The sequence below is a fragment of the Pelodiscus sinensis genome, chromosome 17 (assembly GCF_052426305.1).
Source record: "Pelodiscus sinensis isolate ZL-2025 chromosome 17, ASM5242630v1, whole genome shotgun sequence".
Taxonomy (NCBI): Eukaryota; Metazoa; Chordata; order Testudines; family Trionychidae; genus Pelodiscus; species Pelodiscus sinensis.
In genome coordinates, this window is record NC_143068.1 from 24444040 (window position 1) to 24467130 (window position 23091).

A 23091-nucleotide genomic window follows, 5' to 3' on the forward strand; every position below is an offset into this window, starting at 1 on the left:
CCTGGGCAGTGCGTGCATTACATAAGATTACTAAGCAATTTAGGCATCTATTTTAAAATGTAGAAAATATGACCTACGCTGTATCCAAATAATAAGGTAAACATGTTCCCTTCATTAGAAAACCCACCGCTGCCTACTAAATACATATTCAGAGTTTAGTGGGGAGGAGGGTCTGAAACAAAAAACAGAACAATGTAGCACTTTAAAGACTAACAAGATGGTTTATTAGGTGATGATCTTTCGTGGGCCAGACCCACTTCCTCAGATTAAATTGTGGAAGAAAATAGGCATGACCATATAGACCAAAGGGGTTTAAGATAGGGCAATATTTCATATCACAAATATAAGTAACCTGTGCAGCTAAGTCGAATGAAAGACATCAGTGGTGACATGAAATCTACATGTCTGTTAATTCATTATGATATCTGCTATCTGTACCAGGAAGCTACATTCTCAGCCATAACATAGAATTCCCATATATAAGTCCTTGGCTCAAAATATACGTGCACAGAACCCAATACTGCCCTGCAATCTCTTGGCAAAGGCAAGTTATCATAGTTACGAAACCAAACTTTTCTTTATAATGTACTAAGTATTCTGGGGCTAAGAGAATTTGGACTTTTTTGTTTTTTATATGGTGGGCAGACTTTCCTGCCCAAGTAAAGTGTTTGGAATGGTCTTTGGCTGCAGTGTAAGTGTTGTGCAATTTCATTAGCACATAGTTTCAAACCAGTAATTGTTTATACAATAATAATTGAAGAGCAGGGCATTTCCTGGGGATTAAGGACCAGCTGGAAGGAGATGATGGCTTGAGGTGCAATTAGGGGACTACACCCGCTCACTGAACCACAGGAAATGCCCTGCAGGCTGGTCCTTTTTGCTGTTAATATGCAGCTGATGCACTGTATGTTGGTTTGTCTACACTGCCGAGTTTAAGGTGGCAGCATGGTCATGGCACCAGTGCTGGGAGAAAGGTCTCTCAGTGCTGTAAATAAACCCTCTCCACAAGAAGAGTAGCTTACAGTGTAGGGAGCCTGTAGATAAGCCCTTAGCTAGCCTGGCTGCTGGAGTTGTCTCTAAATATTACATTCAGTTGACCAAATATTAATCTTGTCTTGTTACAAAAGACTCTAAACAAGGAGTGACAGTTTTGCTTTTACAGATGACCAGATTCTGTTCTGTTACATCAGTGTAAATTCATAGGAATCTCCACTAGTCAATGGAGTGACACTATCATCAAATCCACAGTAACTGAGGGCAAAACCAGACAGAGTTCTTTTCTCACTCTCACACACAGACATGTGCATGAAGGGGCACTGGTAGCAGTTGGTGGCATCAAAAGAAGAATGAAATAGCAGAAAGGGAAAAGCAAGAGGAATGGAAATCAGAAGGGTATACGATACTTGTTAATGTGTGTGGTAGTGCTTGGTACAGCATGGAGTGTCAGTATTGCTAAGAGGGGCTGGCTGTCAGATGTGGGGATGGATCCTGTAACAAAATGGATATAAGATCTGCTCAAAATGTTCCGTGTTTCACTCTTTTAAACATTTTGTCAAAATTATGAATTGGAACAAAGAAGATGATTTTTTTTTTCAAATAAAATAATGGAAAATTTCTCCCATATTCTGACCAGCTACCATATTAGATCTGCCTGTAAAATTTGTTGAAATCTTGAATTTTGGCAAATAAATTGCAAACTTTTTTCCCTATTTTTTTGGTCAGCTCTAATGGCTGGAACAAGATAGGCAAGAATGTATCGAGGAGAGATAGATAGATAGAGAGAGAGATTTGTAAATTACTTCTAGATTGGTGGAACATCCCTCTTTTTCTCTCTCTGGGTATGTATACACTACAAAGTTGTTGGAAAAACGGCCGTGCAATTGTGTTGTTCCACAAGAAATTCGAAAGAACAGAGGGGTTTTTCCAGCATTGGTAATCCTCATTCTACAAGGAAGAAGCCTTTTTGCAAAAGAGCTCTTTCGCAAAAAGGTGTGTGTAGACGGGGAAGAGGGAGTTCTTTCGGAAGAAGAGGAAAGAGGAAAAAGCACAAGTGCCCCGGTGGCCATTCTGTCCGTAGCAATCACAGCTTACATGGGAGAGAGCATCCATTCAGTCTGGAATCTCTCTTTCGAAAAAGCGGACCACTTTTCTTTCGAAAAAAAGCTTCTTCCGAAAGAAGCCTGTAGTTTAGACATAGCCTCTCTCGTTAATGAAACACTGAAGGTCAGATTTTTTAAATTTAATTAATTACTTTATTGGCCAGATTAGGAGCCTACATGCATGCAGTACTACCCACCTAATCTGCATGTGCTATTACCACAACTGCAGGCAAAACAGGTAACTGGCCAATCAGATGCCTTTAGGGATTTGCTCATCATCAGATGTCTGCACTCAGTTTCGGTAATTGACCTTTTAGAATGCTTAGGGCATGGACTGGAATTAATCCATGTGTCTTGCATTGTGTTGTCAGTGCGAAATAAATAATAATTTCATGAGCAAACTAGCGCACCATTGTTCTTCTAAAGGGTCTGAAGATTGGGCCCCTGAAGCATCATGTTAAAGGGCACAATATCTCTGTTCTGTTACTTAGTCTAGGATGTCATCTTTCTGGGAAACACTGGAAAGCTTGTCTCCCTAGACAACAGAAGTTGTTCCAATAAAAGGGATTATCAACCCAACCTTGTCTCTCTAATCTTTCTGGAAGTTGGTACTGAAGGTATGTGCCTAGATGCAGGACCACTGAGGGAGGCCTGGGGCAATGTTTCCTTCACAGCCAAACCCCTTAATTAGGGATTTCAATTACTAAGCACGAGGGCACATTACTTTGAAAGTAAAAGGGTCTAAAGCAAGCTGCTCCCTCCTCTTTTCACTTGAAATTGCCTTGAGAGCACACCCTTGTACTAGTCACATCTCTGTCTCATTTTCTGATGGGATTTCCTTCATAGCGAACATTTTATTTTTAGAAATATATTTGTTGTATGTAAATGTATATGCCATTTACACAAATTCACTATTTTAGAACAAATATAAGGTGTATCCATATTATTAAGATTGATCATGCAACAAAACTTATTGCAGTGCAATTAAAATATTTCAGTTTAAAATATCTGTTATATATTTAGTTGTATGCCATATGTTTGCAAGATGTGAAACTAGTCAGTCTTATCCCCTATATTTTACATATATGTGTACATTATCTCAGACATTTAGTGTATGGATACTGGCACCATTCTGGGCTTATTTTCATGTCAGGAGCCTTTTCTATTTCATTATTTTCCCACTATGTCTGCCAAAGAGTATCCTGATTATTCTGCGATGCAATGACCACATTTTTTTTTTTTTTTACTCCTGTTAGCACAATATGCACACAATTGACATCTGGAGTTCCAGAAGTAAAGTCAAATTATGCCCTATCACAATGTGTAATGAGATTGCACAGGTGTAAGGGATAGCAGATCATGGTTTCAAAAACACTTATTACTTATAACGAAGGACAAGGAGGCGAGATCCTGGCTTGCTCTCATTATCCTAGGCTTAGACTGGGGAAACCCTAAATTTTAACTTGGGCCCTGAGAAAGTGTGATCTATAGTCACAGTAAAATTATGCATATGGTGACCATGATGGCATTTTTATAATCTTGACTGGACCAGTACATCCATGGTATGCTCCTGTTCTATGGCTGGATGCATGCAATTCTTAGAACCAAGGTTATGGTGTGAATTTAAATATTCTGCAGGTTTTGCTTAGAATTCATGATTTCACCAAACATTCCTGCCCATTGCTAAAATATGAAGAGAAGTTAGCACTAAATGAGGGCAAGCACAATAGAAGCTTATTCATTTACCTATTTGCACCATAATAATTTTCACTGATTTTACAGCTTTACCCAGAAGAACTATTTGTATCTCAAATTAACATGCAAAACTGTCCAACAGGAGTGCTGAAAATACCCTTCCCTTGCCATGATTGTGCATGTATCAGTGTCTTTAAAGATCCCTTTTCTCTTTTTAAATGATGTAAAATGTTTTGTCCTTGATGCAGTTAGGAGTTTGGCTTTTAATGTTCTCCAGAGCTTTGGCTTAATAATACATAAATAAATAAATTGTGCTTTCAGCTGTTTTAGCACATCACCCTGAGTCACTTTGTGGGCTCACCAGCAGGGTGACCAGCAAGACTGATCTGAACTGGGCAGAGGTCCAATAAGGTCCCGGAGACAGAGTAAGCATGGAAAGCCACTCGTTAATGTCAGGGAGAGAAAATGATCCGCCCAAGCCCCCTCCCAGGTGCACTAGCGTGGGAAAGCTTGGAGAGTGCATTCCTCAGTAGCAACTGGGGCAGGAAGGCTCAGAGCATCCCAGCCAAACCTTTCACCAGCACTCAGGAAAGGTAAATAAACTTTGGAGACAGGGAATTGGTGGTTAAAGCCCTTGTGCTCCTGAGCAGCTAGGACAGGGGGAAATGTTTACTACAGGAAACAGCTTATTTATTCCTGGACAGTTTTCCTCGGGGCCAACACCTGCCACTGTAAAAACTGGTGTGTTTTTGTTTTTTGTTTTGTTTGCAATACTGGCTTTGAGAGGCCAACTGGGGACAACAGCAAAGCACTGTGAAACCGTCCAGCATTGACATAGTGGACGTGAGAAAAGCTTTGGCATGTGCAGACATGCAGGAAGTACTTTTTGGTTCATTTTAACTATAATTTATATGGTTTGCCTGTTAGCAGTTTTGGCACATGTAGCAGTCAGTATTTGCATTCAGATTTGCCCATACAGATCTGAGAGGCCATCACTGAAAATTCTGGGCCCATGTGAGTAATGAGTACCTTCCTAAACAACTCGGATGTTTGTAGCTAATACAAAGCACATGTACAGACCCTCTAAAAGGTCTGAGGAAACAAAAAGTGTGCAGGAATATAGCAGTCTTACAAGACATCAATGGAAAATGCCTGCATTTTGTCAATAGCAGTTTTACAGCCATTAGCACTAAATCTTACCATAGTTAATTGGGACACAGTACAGCTGCTACTGCTGCCAGGGGACATCAGGCCCAGCATTTCCTGACACAGATGCAACTGCATTAGACCCACAACCTTCCCGTAATCTAGAGCTGATGGTAAGAACAAATGGATGCTTTCCCAATGATACACATAAAGAAGGGTCCTTGCTGCAAAACAGTGCAATTATTATTCAGAGTTATTATAAGACTGCAAGATAGAAAGGAGAAAATGGAAGCAACTACTAATCCAGTGACAGGGATGGGAAGGGGCAATCCTTCACATTTCAAGACAGAATAAATATATAGCTTCAAAGGACTTGATTAGCAGTTGATAAAATTCATTCCAGACTCCTTCAAATGGCTCGGTATGAACTAGGGATGTTAATGGGTAACCAGTGAACCAGTAAGCATCACCCTTAACAGGTGATGCTTACTGGGTGATGGTAACCAGGCCACTGCATGGGGCTGTGCTTCTGGAGCAGCCCTCCGCCATTTAGTTAGTTAACAGGTTAAACTTAATGTTTAACCGATTAACTAAACAGGATTTTACATCCCTAGTATGAACATGATCCAGAGTTGACGTAAGTCAAAGAAAGTCTTTCCACTGATTCAGTGGGCTGAGTAAAGTACTAGATAAGGTGGTTGTTTATACCCAATTCCCCCAGAGCCCCATATGTCTTACCAGGGCAACTGTGGTTAAGGATTCAGCAACTTCTGCTGGCCCACATACTCTCTATAGCAGTGTTTCTTAAACATTTTGAGACCACAGAACACCAAACAATATATATTTTTTTAATGTGGAACACCTATGAACATTTTCTTAAAAAACAAAAACAAAATAGTAACAAAAACAAAGACAAGGTTGCGGCACACCTGCGAATTGTTCACGGAACACCGATGTTCCATGGAACATAGTTTAAGAAACACTGCTCCAAAGGGTACAGCAATGTCCTACAAGGAAAACTGGCTCTGATAAATTTAACATGTGACATCTCAGTCCAGGATCATCTCTCCCTCCCCAACTTCCATAGATCATTGCTGTATCTAAATTTAAAAAATGTTTGTGTATGGCTGTGTGTTTTTAGGGTTTGATTTTTTTAAAATTTAAAAACAAATATAAAGCAGAACAGAGGACAAGTTTCACACAGTGTCTCTCCTCCCCCACTTTACAGATGGGCAGGAAAACATTTCCTCCCTTCTTTCTCTGCAGAGTGTCCATTGGTAGTTTAGATGTAAACCAAAAAGAGCATTGTGGTCACAACAGGGCCATGGCCTACAGATCAAAAGACAGGACTGGGGAGGCAGAAGAGATGGATTCTCATTATGTGATGTTGGGCAAGTCACTTACCTTTTTAGTGGTTTAGTTTCTAAAACACGTTGAAACTCTCAGAGAAAGGGGCAAGTGCAAAGCATGATCATAGTTTGTATTTTACTTTTTGCCATCCGTAGTCCAGCACCTTGAACTTTTTGAGGCTTGCATATTCAAAGAAACAGTAGAACTATTTTGCACATAGATCACAACTCCTCTCAGCATTAGGGATGTAAAATCCCGTTTAAAATGTTAACTTGTTAAACTACGTTTAACTGGTTAACCGGCCCACTGTGTCATGTTGCAGGGGCGGGGCCACTGGAGCAGCCCCCTGCCTGTGGCGTGGTGGGCCCAGCTGGGCTATAGCAGCTCCCACCCATGGAGCACCATGGGACAACTCCAATGAGCCAGGTGCAGTTAACCAGTTACCTCAGTAAACATGCTGAGAAGGCAATGCTTTGTGGGTAACCAGTTAACCAGTAATTCCTTTATATCCCTACTCAACATCAATCCCTTCATGTTTATTAGTTTCATTTAGTCACAATTCTTTACATCACAGAGAAGTCCCTGGCACTTTAAAATGTAGGGACATAGAGGTCTAGTGAAGGACAAAATTCCCGGGGAGGGAAAGAAATGAATTTGGTACGTCCATTTTAATTCATACATTCAGCAGATGGAACCTGATTTTACTGCCTAGTGCTTAGAGCTACAGGCCCTAGTACACTATAAACTGCAAGAAAACTAGCCATACTGACCATGCATCTGGTAGGTGTACGGTGCTTGTCCTGTTGTAGGGGTACCGAAAGTAGATCCATAGCTAAGAAACCCACTCTGTCCTGGAGAATGGCTCAGACTATCTTCTGTTTTGATGCCTTTGGAGGATATAAAAGGAACCAAAGGCACAATGTTAGGATTCTGCTTGATCTCATCATACACAGATAACAAAAAATGTCAATGCTTATGACATTTTAACTGTAGTTGGAGCTGGCGAAGCTATTTTTTTAATATTCAGTTTGAATTCAACCGTTTCTATTGGAAAAAAATCCCAATTTTTTAAAAAAAAATTAATTATTCACTAGCGTTGGCCAAATGTTTTTCTTAAATAATAATATGTGGCGTACATGTTCACCACAAACTGACTGTGTTAACTCCATTAACTAGTCATTATTGTGTAATTGGTTGCCATGCTACAGTTTCTGCTCTTTGAATGGAGGACTAATTTTAAGACAGGAATACAATCTTATCTTACTACACCTATAAAACGTTTTTCCTGTGGGACAACAGAATAACATCATCATGTCACTCTGTGTCCCAGAGGAACATGCTCCACCTCTTCCCCGCAGCCTGGCCCTTCCCAGGGCCTACCTGGAAGGCTGGGACTCCCTACAGGCCCACGCTCCTTTCCCTTTCCCAGTGGCTGGAGGGAAAGCTGGGTCCAAGGCCCAGCACGGCTTAGGCCTGGCCCCTCCCAGTGAGACCATCCGGTCCCTCCCGGCACGCGATGGGAAAAACCAGGCCTGACCCAAACACTGAGGTTAGAGCCAGGCCTGGCACGTGCTGCCACTCAGCCGCTGAAGTAATGGTTAGGCTGTGGTGGGGGTGGAGAAGGGACCCTGGTTGATGGGAGGGGGGTGCAAAAGGGGAGGAAGAAGGGACCCTGGCTGGTGGGGGGAATAGCAGGGAGGGAGAAGGGGGCCCTAGTTGGTAGAAGAAGGAAGAAGGGTAGGAGAACAGGTGCCCTGGGCTGGTGTGGCAGGGGGAGGGAGAAGGGGCAGTGGGCTGGCACACCCACAGCCAGGCCCTCTCTGGTGGCCTGAGGGAGAGTCAGGGCTGCCTGCCCCCCGCGACAGGGGGGATGATGAGCGCAGTGAACGCAGCCTCCTAGTAATAAGTAATCCACTTTCCAGAAAGATTTTCTGGGGCAACTATACACTTGTATCAAATGTCATTGAATTTTTGCAGTTCTCAAAATGCTGGTAATTTGGTCATATGAATTATAATAAATTAAACTCAATTTCTTCTATTCACGCAAACATTCAAAAGTGTAATTTTTAAAATTATTTCATTAGCTCCATTTAGAACGAGATAACACAATATTCGTCAGCAAGTCATATTAGAGGTATATCAGTTAGGCATGAACACTAGATAGTCACGTATAGTAAACAATTTCAAAGCTGATCAATGTGCAAATCCCTAGTCAAAACCTCTCAGGGTATGTCTACACTACAATGTTAGTTCAAACTAACGGACGTTAGTTCGAACTAACATTCATAGCCGCTACACTAGCGCTCCGCTAGTTCGAATTTGAATCGAACTAGCGGAGCGCTTAGTTCGAACTAGGAAAACCTCATTTTACGAGGATTAAGCCTAGTTCGAACTTACTAGTTCGAATTAAGGGGTGTGTAGCCCCTTAATTCGAACTAGTGGGAGGCTAGCCCTCCCCAACTTTCCCTGGTGGCCACTCTGGCCAACACCAGGGAAACTCTATGCCCCCCTCCCGGCCCCGGACCTCTTAAAGGGGCACGGGCTGGCTACGGTGACCGTGCCAGGTGCAAGCCTGCCAGCACCCAGCCAGCAGACCCTGCACCTGGCACGGCACAGAGCCACCCACCCGATGTCCCCCAGCCCACCCCCTCTTCCCGGGACCAGGCTGGCGGCTCCCGGGAGCTTGCCCTGGACCGCAAGTGGCGGGCACCTTCCTGGGCTAGTGCGGACATCGTGGACCTCGTCCACGATCTCCGCACTAGGCACAGGAAAGTGGCCGTCTAGGGCAGGAGAGCTGCCAGCCTGGCCACCCAGGAGCAGGTGTGCATGAAAATCAAGGGGGTCCACTGAGACCCCCGACCCTGAGCCCTGAGCTTACAATGGCCGTCCTGGGTCAGACCAAAGGTCCATCTAGCCCAGTAGCCTGTCTGCCGACAGCGGCCAACACGAGGGACCCTGGAGGGGATGGACCGAAGACAGTGACCAAGCCATTTGTCTCGTGCCATCCCTCTCCAGCCTTCCACAAACTTTGGGCAGGGACACCACTCCTACCCCCTGGATAAGACTACTCCATGGACCCAACCTCCATGACTTGATCTCACTTCCCTTTAAACTCTGTTCTAGTTGTAGCCTTCACAGCCTCCTGCAGCAAGGAGTTCCACAGGTTAACTATTTGCTTTGTCAAGAACAACAACTTTCTCTTACTAGTTTGAAGCCTGCTACCCATTCCTTTCCTTTGGTGTCCTCTAGTCCTTCTTTATGGGAACTCAGGAAGAACTTTTCTGAATGCACCCTCTCCACCCAACCCCTGCTTTTAGAGACCTCTATCCTGTCCCCCCTCCGTCTCCTCTTTTCTAAGCTGAACAGTCCCAGTCTCTGTTGCCTCTCTTCATCTGGGACCTGTTCCCAACCCCTGATCATGTTAGTTGCCCTCCCCTCTCCCAGCCTTTCTCTTCCCCTCTCCCACCTCCTTTTCCCAGTCTCCCCCAGTTTTGTTCAATAAAGACAGAGTCAATGTTGGAAGAAACGTTATCTTTATTTTGTACATCAAGAAGAAGGGGGGCTAGGGAAGGGTAAGTGGAAGGAGGTGAGGGAGGAATGGGGTACGAGCCCCCGATGGGGAGGACTGGGCTGGCTCTGCGGGCTTCTGGGGGTGGAAGCTCTCCTGCAGCCCCCCGATTGCTCCCTCTCCCCAGATGGCAGCCTGCGGCAAGTGCAGCCGCTCTGATGGCCGAGTGCTGTGATGTGCCCAGTGTGGGTACTCCGGGCAATCCAAGACAGGACTGCTTTGCAAGCGGGGCACCCCTTAGAACTGTCTGTCCGGGGTGGGGGTCGGGACCCTTTAAGCGCAGCCCTCGGCTAGCCTGAGACAGCATTTCCACGCTCTAAGTCCTCCTCTGATGCCCTGCCGGCACTGCTTCCGGCCATCCTTAAGCCCTGTTCAGAGTCCACTCAATGTGGACTTGCTAGTTCAAATTAGCAAAACGCTAATTCGAACTAGTTTTTAGTTCTAGACGCGTTAGTTCGAATTAGCTTAGTTCGAATTAACTAATTCGAACTAAGTTAGTTCGAATTAGCGCTGTAGTGTAGACATACCCTCATATATTAAAATCAGGCAATTAAAACACATGGCAAGTTTCAGGAGGAGCAGCACTAACTGAACTTAACTTTGCAGCTTTGCAGGCGGTGAAAGGGACTGATATTTTATCATGCAGGCCTTCTGAGGTCACACTCCTGTATTTTTAAAGGAAAGAGCTGAAAGGTGTGTCCTTTTTACAAACTTTGTGAGTCTGGTCCTTTGCCTCTTTGCATGTGTATTTGCACAAAACAAAGTATGGTCACATAACACCCCCTGAGCATCATGGCAAAACAAAGAGACAATTGATGGTCTAGTTTTGGATTTACGAGCTGCCCGAGTTGCTGCCATTTTTGAGCCCTTTTGGGCAAACAATCCAAAGCAACATTAAATTCATGGGACTTCAGCCAACTAAATTGTTGCTGTCTATCTTGGCCAATCCCTTCAAACCAAGAAATCCCAGAAAGTCTGCACTCACTGAGGTTGAGAGTAAATTGTACTGAATAGCTTCTCCTGGGACAAAGTCACTTAGTTTAGCTTTACTCTCACCTTTCAGAGCTAATTAAGGAGAGACAATCAATGCTTGATTAAATGTATGCAATTTAAATGCAGATTACCAGCGGGATAACAACATTCCATACTGAAGCCAAGGAAATTTGTTTAGACAGCAAGTGTGGGCTGGCTGAAGTAGGTGTTGCCATTATTGCTGGTGTAGACGGTTTGGTAGGGGGTGTGTGGGGAGTGTGCACAGAGAGAAGCTGTGTTTTAACATCACATTTGTTTTTCAATTACATCAGCACTATGCATGTGAACACTCAACCTATTACAGCCCCAACCACAATTAATCTTCAGCGAATGGGCCTTTCTGGAAGTCTAAAAATTGTTGTCAGACAGTAAAATAACTTAGCACCAAATTAATTTCCACACAATGCTCTGTTTTGTCTAGAAACTGGCCTAGCTTTATTTTTGTGTCTAAAAACAATACGGCTTCATTGTTCCTGGTCACCAGCCAGATGGGATTTCTCTATACAGTATCGTATATATTACTGAGGGTGAGGGCAAGCAAGGGAAACCACTGTTCAAGGATGGTAATAGGTAATCTACAGGATTTATAAGCAGTATGTGGGCCTGACGTGTGTGCCCTAACGATGCTCGTCAGTAGCAAATGCCTGTGTTTTCACCTGCTTTAATGGGGACAACTGTTCAGAGTTTAACTTGGAAGTCATCCAGCTGATACAAACACAACTGTAATTCCAGAAAAACAACTCAAAACATTCCTCTAATCGTCATGATATATTTTACTTCACAAGTCTGTTACCTAGGCCTTTCATAGGCTGGTAGGTTGAGATTTCTTTTACTAAAAACTTCGTCAGTAGTTGTGTAACTGGTTTGTGTTTTTCCCCACCATATGGTTGGAAGCAATACTGTAATTACCAAATAAACAAGGGTATGGGAGCTCTAAGACTCTCAAAACAGGCTGTAGGATTGGAAACAAAACCATATAGCAGTGTTGGGTAGTACTCAACAGCTCAAAAGGGGCTCACAGTTTCAGCTCAAGTTAAGCACTCACAAGTCTGGGTGCCACAGTTTCCAAGCCGTAATTAAGTAACATGATCCTCTCAGGTCGACAAAATAGGATAAGAAGTCACCTAGAAAGAGTCTTTCCATGAAAGATTTTAGGGATTTCCACAGGGGACTATGGGAACCAATTTTGTGAAAAACACATTTGAACCTGAAAAACATGTTTGATTAATGGTTGAGTGATGGTTCAACTGTGGGCCTAATTTTATCCGCCTTCCTCCCCCCCAATTACAATCCCAAACTTTGGTTGGTAAGGCACCTCTATCATTGTATCTTATTTACAATATACTCTGTGTATAAGCCCATGAATAACACAATTCCAGTAGCAAGTAGATCTACTGAGGCTCTATAGTGTGACTGAAAATAAATAAGCCCGCAACTTTCCAAACAGATCTCACATGACATCAATTTACACTGAATGGAGACTGGCTCCCCTACATTTTACAACACAGAGGAGGTGGAACGGATTCTTAGATGTTGAAAATGTAAGACAGCCTCAGGAAAAAAATCTGCTTTCTATTATCTTTACTATACTGTATGTCTGAAAACATTTATGGCATATGCATTTAGAATATATGCAACATTTAATAATAATCCCTTACAAATATATTAGTACATCTCATCATAAAGCATTTTATAGGACAGAGATCACTGTACCCACCACTTGTTAAATTTACTCATCTCAAGCGTAGCAACTAGTCTGTATTGTTGATGCTACACAACAGTTTTTTGGAGGGAAATGAAGACAGGGTTATGTAACTGAAACTGCAGAGGGAATGTAGTGAGGCAAAAAAAAAGGAAAGAAACCACATCCACTATAGAATTAAAGAGCTTTTGACTGGAAGGTTTAAGCATTAACTATTTTCTTTTCGGGTCAGAAGGCTGAAACATTCTCTAGTGAAACCAGATGCTCTTAGAGCAGTGGCTCCCAACATTTTCAAGGATACAGATCTCTTTTCAGTCTACTAACATTTTACAGACACTCCCTCCTCCCCCAAATAATATAGCTGTGCCTGCAGCCTGCACGTCCCTCAGCCCATGGGACTTCCCAAGCGGTGTCTCTCAGCCCACTGGGGAAGCAGCGTAGGCTGAAGGACCTGCTAGTTGCCCGCACGGATCCTCTCAGCTGAGAGGCTCCATACCGGCAGCCGGCACGTCCTTCAACCCGCATTTCTTCCCATGGCTCGGGAAGCAGCACGGGTTGAAGGAAATACTAGTTGCAAGAGGCTCCACATGGACCCCCTGCAGTACTGCCATAGACTCCCAGGGGTCCACAGACCACAGGTTGAGAACCCCTATCCTAGAGAAAACCTGACAAAATAAGTTTACTCACTGTAGGAGGGTATTCCATAAGGTTGTCCTGGTGGAGGGTATGCAGCGTAAGTAGCAGCTTGCTGGATTCCTGAACTGTACTGGGTCTGCCCGTAGGTTGCCATTGTTGGAAAAGATGGAACCGTCAATATACGGGGATGATGTCTATTCAGAACAAGAAAAGAGACTGTCTGTAGCAATACTAATTGTATGATGTTTTCTAGAGTAAACTCACTATTCTAGTTGCAAAGACTTTTCAGTGACACATTTGATTAGAATGGTGACACATGGTGTTACACTGCATATTACAGGAACATAAGATATGCTACACTGGATCAGATATTTTGCTCCAGGATGTATCCCTCTTCCGGCAGTACCACAAAGACATCACTCAGCATATGTGCACAATGCCATCCTAATGCTTGGGCACCGCTATCACCTGGGTAGCACAAACTATTTGTAACAATTTTAAAAAAGCTGACAAGCTGAGATTACAGGTTTCGTTGCAAAGTTGCAAAAACAATGCAAGTTTCATGGAATACCTTTGAAATGTCACATTTTCCTCCATGGTCGCTTCTAAATGACTTTATGTTCAAAACAAGAAATTCTGCATTCCCAAGATAGAAATGAGTTGTATGGAGAACCTCCAACCCTCTTCGACTCCCTGTCCAACTTGGTTAAGAAATGGTTTCCTGGGGCTAAGGCCAGGTCTACCCTACAAACTTTTGGAAGCACATGTATATTGGTCAGGGGTAGGGATGTACAGGCAGTCCCCGGGTTACGTACAAGATAGGGACTGTAGGTTTGTTCTTAAGTTGAATTTGTATGTAAGTCGGAATTGGTACATATTGTAGGGGAAACTCTAGCCAAACATTTCTCCAGAGCTCAGTTTTATTCTCCCACACCTCACTTCCCTCAGTCCTTTATTCTCAAGCTGAGGTGTCTGCTGAGAAAAGCTGCTCCGTGTCTCCCTGGTCTGCTGGGGGGGAAGCAGCTAGTGCGGGGTTGCCTCACCCCGTTTGTAAGTAGGGATCCGATGTAAGTCGGATCCATGTAACCCGGGGACTGCCTGTAATAGCGTAGTTGATTAACTGATTAACTGATAAGCAAAAACGTATCAGTTAATGCTATAGACTACACACCTTTCCCACCTCCTTGCCAGTACATTTTTTAGAAGGCTGGCCAGCAGCCCAGATCAGTCCTGGCTTGTGATGGGTCCAGGACCTACCCCTGCTGCAGCTCTGCATTTAAAGTGTATTAGGTGCCGGGCGGAGAGGCATCCCAGCTCAGTTCCAACTTGCACTGGGTCCAGGAGCTCAGACACCCCCCCTCGACAGGGGCTGCTGCCACCCCACGCTGCTGCCTCTTTATCAGAGGCAGCAGCACTGGGCAACAGGCAGTCAGTCTGCAAGGGGAGCTGGTTTTTAAATGGGCTCCCATCATGGACCAGCTCCTGCCTGGCACCTCGTGCTACTGCCTCTGATACAAAAGCAGCAGCGTGGAGTGGCCAGGGGCTCCTTGGGAATAAAGCCAGAGCACACTGGCTGCCAGCCCTACAAACCCCGGGGATTGTAGAATAGTAGACTATTCAATTAACCGATATTTAACATCCCTAGTCAGAGGTGTGATGACTTCTCTGACTGACACAGATGTGCTGGCAAAAGCCTCTAGTAAAGCATATTGATAAAACTGTTCTTTTGTTGGTATCGTTGATTTGGAATGCTGAAAGGGAAGGGGGCCACAGAAATGAGGTATACTGGCAAAACTCCGGAGCTGTGCCAGTATAACAACATCTAAACTAGGAGTGATTTTGCTGGGATAGGATACCGGTACTGCGATACTGGCAAGGGGTTCCTGGGGCAGCTCTGGTCTGCGACTTGCAGCAGAACAGGTACAAGGCTGAAGAAGCATGTTCTTTAGGCTTTTCAAGGTTGCAGTGTCCCCCAGAAAACAGTTAATCAGCAAAACAAAGTTTATAATCTATAGTACTTGCGCTCTCCTGAACGCTGTCAGACACACTCACTCGGTGGAGTAAAGATGGAGAGGACACTGGGGTACTGCTTTGCTGTTACCTGAAAAGCAAAATTAAAATGTCTCTGGTTTTCAGTGACAAGCCATTGCATGGCTAAGATGATGCTCCTGTTATCATCACTGCTCGACACACAAACTTATAAAATAACTAAGAGAATATTTGCAATTACATCATCAAGATCTTTTTGGAGAATACGAGAAGTGACAGGTAACTTTCCATTTGAATGATAATTAATAAAATCAACTTTATGTACAGCCAGGATGACTCACCTACTAATTTCTTCTTCTATGGTGCTACCTAATGGTGGGTCCAGTTCTGCAGTCATCAGCAGTCCCAGTGATTTCACACCCACTGTTTATGGTGACTATTCAGTAATATATTAAATCAGTGGGACTACTTGTGTGACAATGGCTGCAGCAGCAACCTTTTAGTTATGAAATAACATTTACAAAATACACCATGTTCTGCTTTTAAAATTTCTTTTCTATCTCCACCATTTGGTGTTGCACTTTCTTTAAATGCATCAAGACAAAAGTTACTTAAGTTCTGATCTCTCCGGCTATGTCTACACTGGCAGCTTCTTGCACAAGAACATCTTGCGCAAGGGTTCTTGTATAAGAAGTCTTGTGCAAGAAAACATCCACACTGCCATGTGCGAGATGTGCTTTTGCGCAAGAGCGCCCATGGCAGTGTGGATGCTCTCTTGCACAAGAAAGCTCTGATGGCCATTTTAGCCATAGGGCTTTCTTGCGCAAGAAATCCCTGCCAAGTGTCCACACTGCCCTCTTGGGCAAGAGCTCCTGTGCAAGAGAGCTTACACCTGTTAAAAAAAGAGCGTAGCTCTTGCACAAGATGCCCTCTCTTACCACACTGTACTGTAAATCTTCTTGCACAAGAGCAGGTGGGCAGTGTGGATGCTTTCCGGAAGAATGGCCGTTCTTGCGCAATAACCCGCCAGTGTAGACAGAGCCAACGGCAGTGTAGACAGGCAACATGAACTTCTTGCACAAGAAACTCCTATGGCTAAAATGGCCATCAGAGCTTTCTTGTGCAAGAGAGCATCTACACTACTATGGATGCTCTTGCGCAAAAGCACATGGCAGTGTGGACGTGCTCTTGTGGAAGATTTTTTTGCACAAGAACTCTTCCACAAAAGAGTTCTTGCACAAGTAGCCGCCAGCGTAGACGTAGCCTCCTTGTACGTGACCTTGGAAAATAATGATTGCCTAGCCTACTGATTAAAATACTAGGATAGGACTGGAACTGGTAACACAAAGATTGCCTTCCAATGCACCAAATGTTTATGTTCAGCAAAATCAATAAAGTCTCTATTAGAGGCAAATTTAGACTTAATTAACAATAAAAATTAACTGTTTAGGTTAAACTTTGAGTTTCCTGATGACACAGGCATACATTCACTACAGTAGATATGCATGCATTTGCCTACATCTACACTACTGCCGAAAGTCAACCTAAGCTACACAACTCCAGCTACATAAATAAATAATGTAGCTGGAGTGAACTTAATTTTGAGTTACCACAGGATCTACACCACTGAGGGTCAATAGGAGAAACTCTCTCATTGACTTATCTTACTCTTCTCATTGGGGGCAGAGTACAGGGTCAACTGCAGAGCAAATTGTGGATGATTTGCCGGGTCTTCACTAGACCCACTAAATGAATCATCAGTGGATTGATCTTAGACCATAGATCCCTGCTGTAGTGTAAATGTAGCCTTAAGGTGCACTCACAATGCCACCTTGTTTACTAAGCAGAATGCCTCCACAATACCATCCAACATATTGGGTCCCAATTCCGCACCGGGGCCTTCAGATGTTACAGAGGATAAACAATGAATCAGAATCATAGTATCAGGCAGAACACATCCACGATGTTCCCGGTGTCATCAGTGCTATCCAACATGGTAGGTCACTGCACAATGTATCAAAGCACACATCTAATGTCATATTCTCCGATACTAGCAGTGTCATTTAATGTATGCAGGAGAATTCATATACATCACTGACCACTACATGATTCAGGGGCAGCCCCAGTGATGCAAATGCCAACATTCATATGGGATTTGCTACACTGGATTTGTAACTTATCAGGCAGAATAAAACGCACTGGCACTGCGGTCCACAGACCAGGGAGGGGTTACCTGCAGTGCCTCCCACCGTATGCAAGCTGCCATGTGATACATTAGGCAGGAAGCATCTACAGCACAACTGAATGTATCAGCTAGAGGACATACCCGCAATGCTACAAGAGAATTATCCTCATTAAGAAGTCATTTAAAATTATACGACTGCAGTGTGTTAAGCAATTCATAAGTTAGTGAATTAAACATTTTAAACAAGCTTTATTTAATGAAATATGCAAATATGTATAAAATCTAAATATATGGAAATAATCCTATGGGCTCAAGTAACTTGTCATTCCATTAATCAAGAGAGAAGATTTCCAAAATATACAACATGCTCTTATATAAAAGATTCACCCTTTCTGGTCCCTCCTCCATCTTTCTCTTAGTAATTAAATTAGGATTAAATTAAGCTATTAACAAAAAAAAACCCATTAAACCCAATGGATTTTTTTAAATACACACAATAATATTATATTATCTGTTGTAATTTTTTCTGTTCCCTTTTTTGTTGGGAGCCATGAACATGTTAGCAGAGAACAGATACTTGATAAACAAAACTATTAATAGTAATTAAAAGGGAAATTATTCTCTTACTAACGTTTTAAATGTCTACATTCTCCATTAATATTACTATTACTGAGTAAATAGATGCATTTCTTGAAAAATAATTATTTATTAGAGCTGTACACTTTTATGAACATTTTTGCAAAAAAATCATCCTTTTTTGGTTAAAGTTTTGAACTGTCTATGAAAAGTTTACTCAAAAAAAATCAAAATTCAGGAAATTTATATAAATTATTCATTTGCATATCTATTTATTTAGTTGTGTCAGTGTTCCTATATAGAATACTGCTAGTTCTTATAGAAGTTAAAAAACGTAAGTGACTACATTTAAGTCCTTTTTGCCATATTTAGGCATCTAACACACAACAGCCTGTCATTCATGCCTGAAATCTGGAAGCAGTCTTTGACTGCTCTCTCCGCTCTCTCTCTCGCCCCACACACTGAGAACATGCCCAGATTCTCCCATTTCCTTCCCACACAATGTCGATGAGCCGTGGTTTTTTTTAATGCCTTTCAACCCCCAATTTTAATTCCTTGTCACCTCTATCCTTCTGGTGTTCCTGTCATCCACATCACCTGCCTCTGCACTATGTGAGAAACATAGCTACTAAGATCATATTCCTTGTTAACTGCTCTGACCCAGGCCCACTGGTGGGAGGAAGGAAGTGGGCAGATGCCCAGGGCCCAGTGATTCAAAAGGGTCCAGGGCTCTTGTCTGCCACTACTGCAGACGGAGCCCCAAGCTCTTCAAATTGCTGCCAGAGCCTCATGCAGCATGTTCCAGGCAGCAGAGAGGGCTGTGTGGGGGAGGCTAGTCCTAGCCCCAGCCTTGCTTCTTCCTCCTGAGTCGTCTTTCCCTCCTTCCCTTGCCCAAGGGCCGCCAAGTTGTTTGGCCCCACTACTCTGAACACATCACCTCCTTCTTTGAATCCCTGTTCCACTACATGTCACTTTCTTCCACATCATCTTCTGCACATAATTCAACTTCTTGTCCTTCCCTTCAGAGCCCTTTGTGATTCCACTCACTACCTATCCTCCACTCTTCCCATTACCCTCTTACTTCTGCCAGTTATAAGAACAGCCACACTGGATCAAACCAAAGGTCCATTTAGCCCAGTATCCTGTCTTCCAACAGAGGGAATGAACAGATCAGGTAAACATCAAGTGATCCATCCTGTCACCCATTCCCAGCCTCTGACAAACAAAGGCTAGGGACACCATACTTGCCCATCCTAGCTAATAGCCATTTATGGATCTATCCTCCATGAATTTCTCTAGCTGTTTTTTGAACCTTGCTATAGACTTGGACTTCACAACATCCTCTGGCAAGGAGTTCCACAGGTTGACTGTGTGTAGAAACACTTCTATTTATTTGTTTAAATATGCTGTCTTTTGATTTCATTTGGTGATCCCTAGTTCTTGTGTTACGAGAAGTAAACAGAAAAATTCCTTATCTACTTCATGTCACCCTTGACAGAGAGAGTGAAATCCCGACTCCATTGAAATCAATGGCAAAACTCCAACTGACTTCAAGAGGGATGGCACGTCAACCCACTGTTAATTCACTGCCATCAGCACATCATCTTTGGGGCTATCTGCCACATATGAATAGCTCCTCCAGTGGTGACCCACAAGACCACTACCCTTTCTACATATAAATCCACCCTAAAGGACCAGTTCTACCTTGATGTCTAGGAGGAACTTGTCAACTGATAATGGCAAAGGAAGGATGGACTCAGGTCCTATACCTTTAAAAAAGCAAAACCATTGTATTGAATGTTGCATCTAATCATCATCTATTCATAATTTGTTGCCTTTTTTGTCCTACCCTTCATTAGTCTTCCTGTACCTCTTATATGTTAGAATGCAACATTTCCAAGCAGAGGCTAACACATTCTCTATTTGTATAGCACATAATGCTTGGGAGGTACTGACAGAAACAAAGCAATAGAAAGGACTCCTCCAGTGGCCTGGATAAATTGTTTAGGTGAATGCGGGATTCTCAAAGCAACCTAAAGGAATCGGCCATCATCTTGGCACCGAGCACCTAAATCCCTTTTTTGAACTTTCCAGCCCTTCTCCGCCTCACTTTCTCCATCTGTAATAGGAGAATGATACTTACCTATAATACGCAGGTGCGGCTGTAAGGATTATGTCACGTTTGTAAAATATTTAGACAATAAAAAGACACGTTAGCGATAAAGAGCCATAGAAGAAAGATTCTCTTAAAAAACAGGGCTTACCTGAATGAGCAATTTGCTTGGACTTCCCTGAAAGAAAGTTTTTATACAATTACATTTTTATATTCTGAAAATAAATTATTACTTTTTCTATAGTGCTTTTCCTCCTTCTTTCCCCAAAAAACACAGTATTTTTGTAAAACACATCCTTTCCATTTTTTCATTTTTAATGCCCTGTATGCATGAATATGGTGGGAGACGTACCAGGTGAAAAGCAACCGGTTCCTTTTCTGGCTGCATATTTTTTAACCTTCTAAACTGTCTCAAGACTGAATATGTTGTGACAGGGCACTCTGTATGCTTTATGAGAATATGCTTATGAATATGAATATGACATAACTGAAATATGCTTTGTGTAAAATGCCTCATGTAAGATATCATTGGAAAGTTTGTAACCATGGGAAAATGGTTATCCCATTTGTATGCATGTATCATTCCAGTACTTGATGTTAGAAATATGGAAAATAAACCTGTTATTAATGTAGTCATGCTAAGGGCCATTAATGGGTCTTCAGGATCTTCATGACCCATTGGCAAGAAAACGCTGTCAATGGGCTTGTTTTTCCTGTAAATCTGTGAGAAAGGGCTATGGTTGGCCCTACCAAGACATGTGCTCATATCACCTGATGCTGACACCCATCTTGGGGGCTGTAGTTTTCCACTTAAAGCGAGAAAAACGTTTAAAGTGAAAACAAAGGATTCCCTCTTGTCAAAATCTATACAAAGGTAGGAATCCAAACAATAAGGGCAGCTGCCAGTTGTCAGGACATCCCTGCTTACCACACAATATGGCTTCTGGAAACATTGACTGAACAAGGAGAAAGATTGAGCCCAGACCGGGAGACTTTTCAGTCTGGGTGTGTCTAGACTACAGGATTTTTCCGAAAAAAGTGGACATTTCTTGAAAAAACTTCCCCTGCATTCTTTCAAAAGTAAATCGAAAGAATGCGGCAGTTTTTTCAAATGCGGAAAACCTCGTTTTATGAGGAAGAATGTCTTTCTTCGAATGTGCTCTTTCGAAAAAAGGCGCTACGTAATGCAAACTGTGCTTTTTAGAAAGAGAGCATCCAGACTGCCAGGGTGCTCTCTTTCGAAAAAGTGGCTTGCTTTTTCGAAAGTACTGGTTGTAGTCTAGACACTCTTTTTCAAATGAGGCTTTTTCGAAAGTATCTTTCGAAAAAGCCTCTTTTGAAAGAAGCTTGCAGTCTAGACATAGCCTCTGTGAGAGAAGCTTATCAGAATAACTGAGGGTGAGATATTACAGTGTCTTAGTCTATTAAGCTTAGCTTACATGTTCAGTTTTATTTTGTTTAATAACCTACATTCTTATGTTTGTTATCTCTTATGGCCACTTAAATCCTACCTTTTACAGTGAATAAAATCACCTTTGTTTATTTATTAAACCCAGTGTAAGTGTCCATCATCAGCCAAATTTTTTTGGTAAAAAATGACCCAGCAAAGAGGGGATTGGCTTATGTATGGGTCATTGAGTTTTACCATTTTTTTTTAACCTGGGCGGGAGGGCGGATCAGCAAACTTCAGTTCCCAGCCCAGCAGGGCAAGCCACTGATGTGCTGGGACTTGTCATGTACATGGAATTCTGCACATAATATTTTCAGATTGCTTAGAAACTTAGGAGGTCCGGTGATCAACATGCATGAAGAGATGAAATTACACAGTAGCAGACTGACACCAGTACCATAATACCATCATTCACTATTTTTTGGATTGTCTTATAAGGTCTGGCATTTTGTGAAGCGGAAGGGTCAAATTTCATTCAGATACAATTTACATAAAAATAACATTTTAGTACTTTTTTTTTTAAAGAAGTGATTCCTGAACTAACATTTCATCATCTATAACAGAAGTCAGCAAACTTTGGTTCTCAGACCATTAGGGTAAGCCACTGGCGCGCCAGGAGGTTTGTTTGCTTGCAGAGAGAGCAGAAACAGAGCTCCTCAGCTCCCATTGGTTGCTGTTTGCTGTTTCCAGTCAATGGGAGCTGTGGGAAGCAGTGCCGGCCAAGGGATGTGCTGGCTGCCACTTCCTGCCACTCCTATTGGCCAGAAACGGCGAATCGCAGATACTGGGAGCTGCAGGACTCCATGCCTGCAAATGCGCCAGGTAAACAAAACACTCCAATGTGCCAGCAGTTTAGGCTGGTGGAAGTTTGCAAACCACCGATATACAGTCAGCTTATGAATGGGTCATTGTGATTTTTTACAGTTTTTTTTTTTAACTTGGGAGAGGGTTGGCTTAGGAACAAATGGGCTTATGATCAATTACATACGGTAACTGTTACCTGGGGAGGCATGGAGTGTGTGCACGTCTCTCTTTAGCCCGATAAAGATAAACACGAGCTTACCTTGTATATCAGATTATACAGAGTTAGATTTATCTGGGATTCAGGTCCCACTGAGGCTCTGAATTTGGGTGCTGAGGCAAGTCCCTTTGGCTGAGCCTTCCCAGAGCTGATCTGATCTTAGTGTCTGTATTATGCTGCAAAAGGCTGTGACCCCATCTCTGTGTCAGTGCTGTGGGAAGCCAGAGGGGCACCCAGGAGGCCAGGAAAGTAGGCTCAGTGGTATTGCAGCACATCAAGTGACAGTCACAAGGAGGTCTCTGTTACTCAGGGGTGGGCAATAATTTTTGATGGGGGCATTCCAAGAATTTGGTAAGTGATCAAGGGCCGCTGGGGTCTGGGATGAAAGTTAGGAGCAGATGGGAACTTGGGATAAGGGACTGGGATAAGGAGGGGGTGTGGGATATGGGAAGGAGTTTGGGTGAAAGAACAGGTTGGGACCAAGTATGAGGAACTAGGATGCAGGAGAGAGTGAGAGATCTGGGAGGGT

The 23091-nt window shown here is 43.0% G+C and overlaps 1 protein-coding gene across 8 annotated transcripts in view; it reads right to left on the bottom strand.

Annotated features, from left to right (window-relative positions):
* The window catches only part of EYA2 (EYA transcriptional coactivator and phosphatase 2), a 171919-nt gene that overhangs the window by 79551 nt on the left and 69277 nt on the right, over window positions 1-23091 (bottom strand). For 4 of the 8 annotated variants that reach the window (XM_075901575.2, XM_075901577.2, XM_075901576.2 and 1 more), the window contains exons 3-6: window positions 20243-20269; window positions 15281-15329; window positions 13280-13422; window positions 7061-7177 (exon numbers count right to left, since the gene is read on the bottom strand). In XM_075901575.2, the coding sequence (XP_075757690.2) occupies window positions 7061-7177; window positions 13280-13422; window positions 15281-15329; window positions 20243-20269 (336 nt within the window). Of the gene's footprint in view, window positions 1-7060; window positions 7178-13279; window positions 13423-15246; window positions 15330-20242; window positions 20270-23091 lie in introns of those variants that run through there. The other 4 variants (XM_075901580.2, XM_075901583.2, XM_075901584.2 and 1 more) reach the window with 4 other exon arrangements.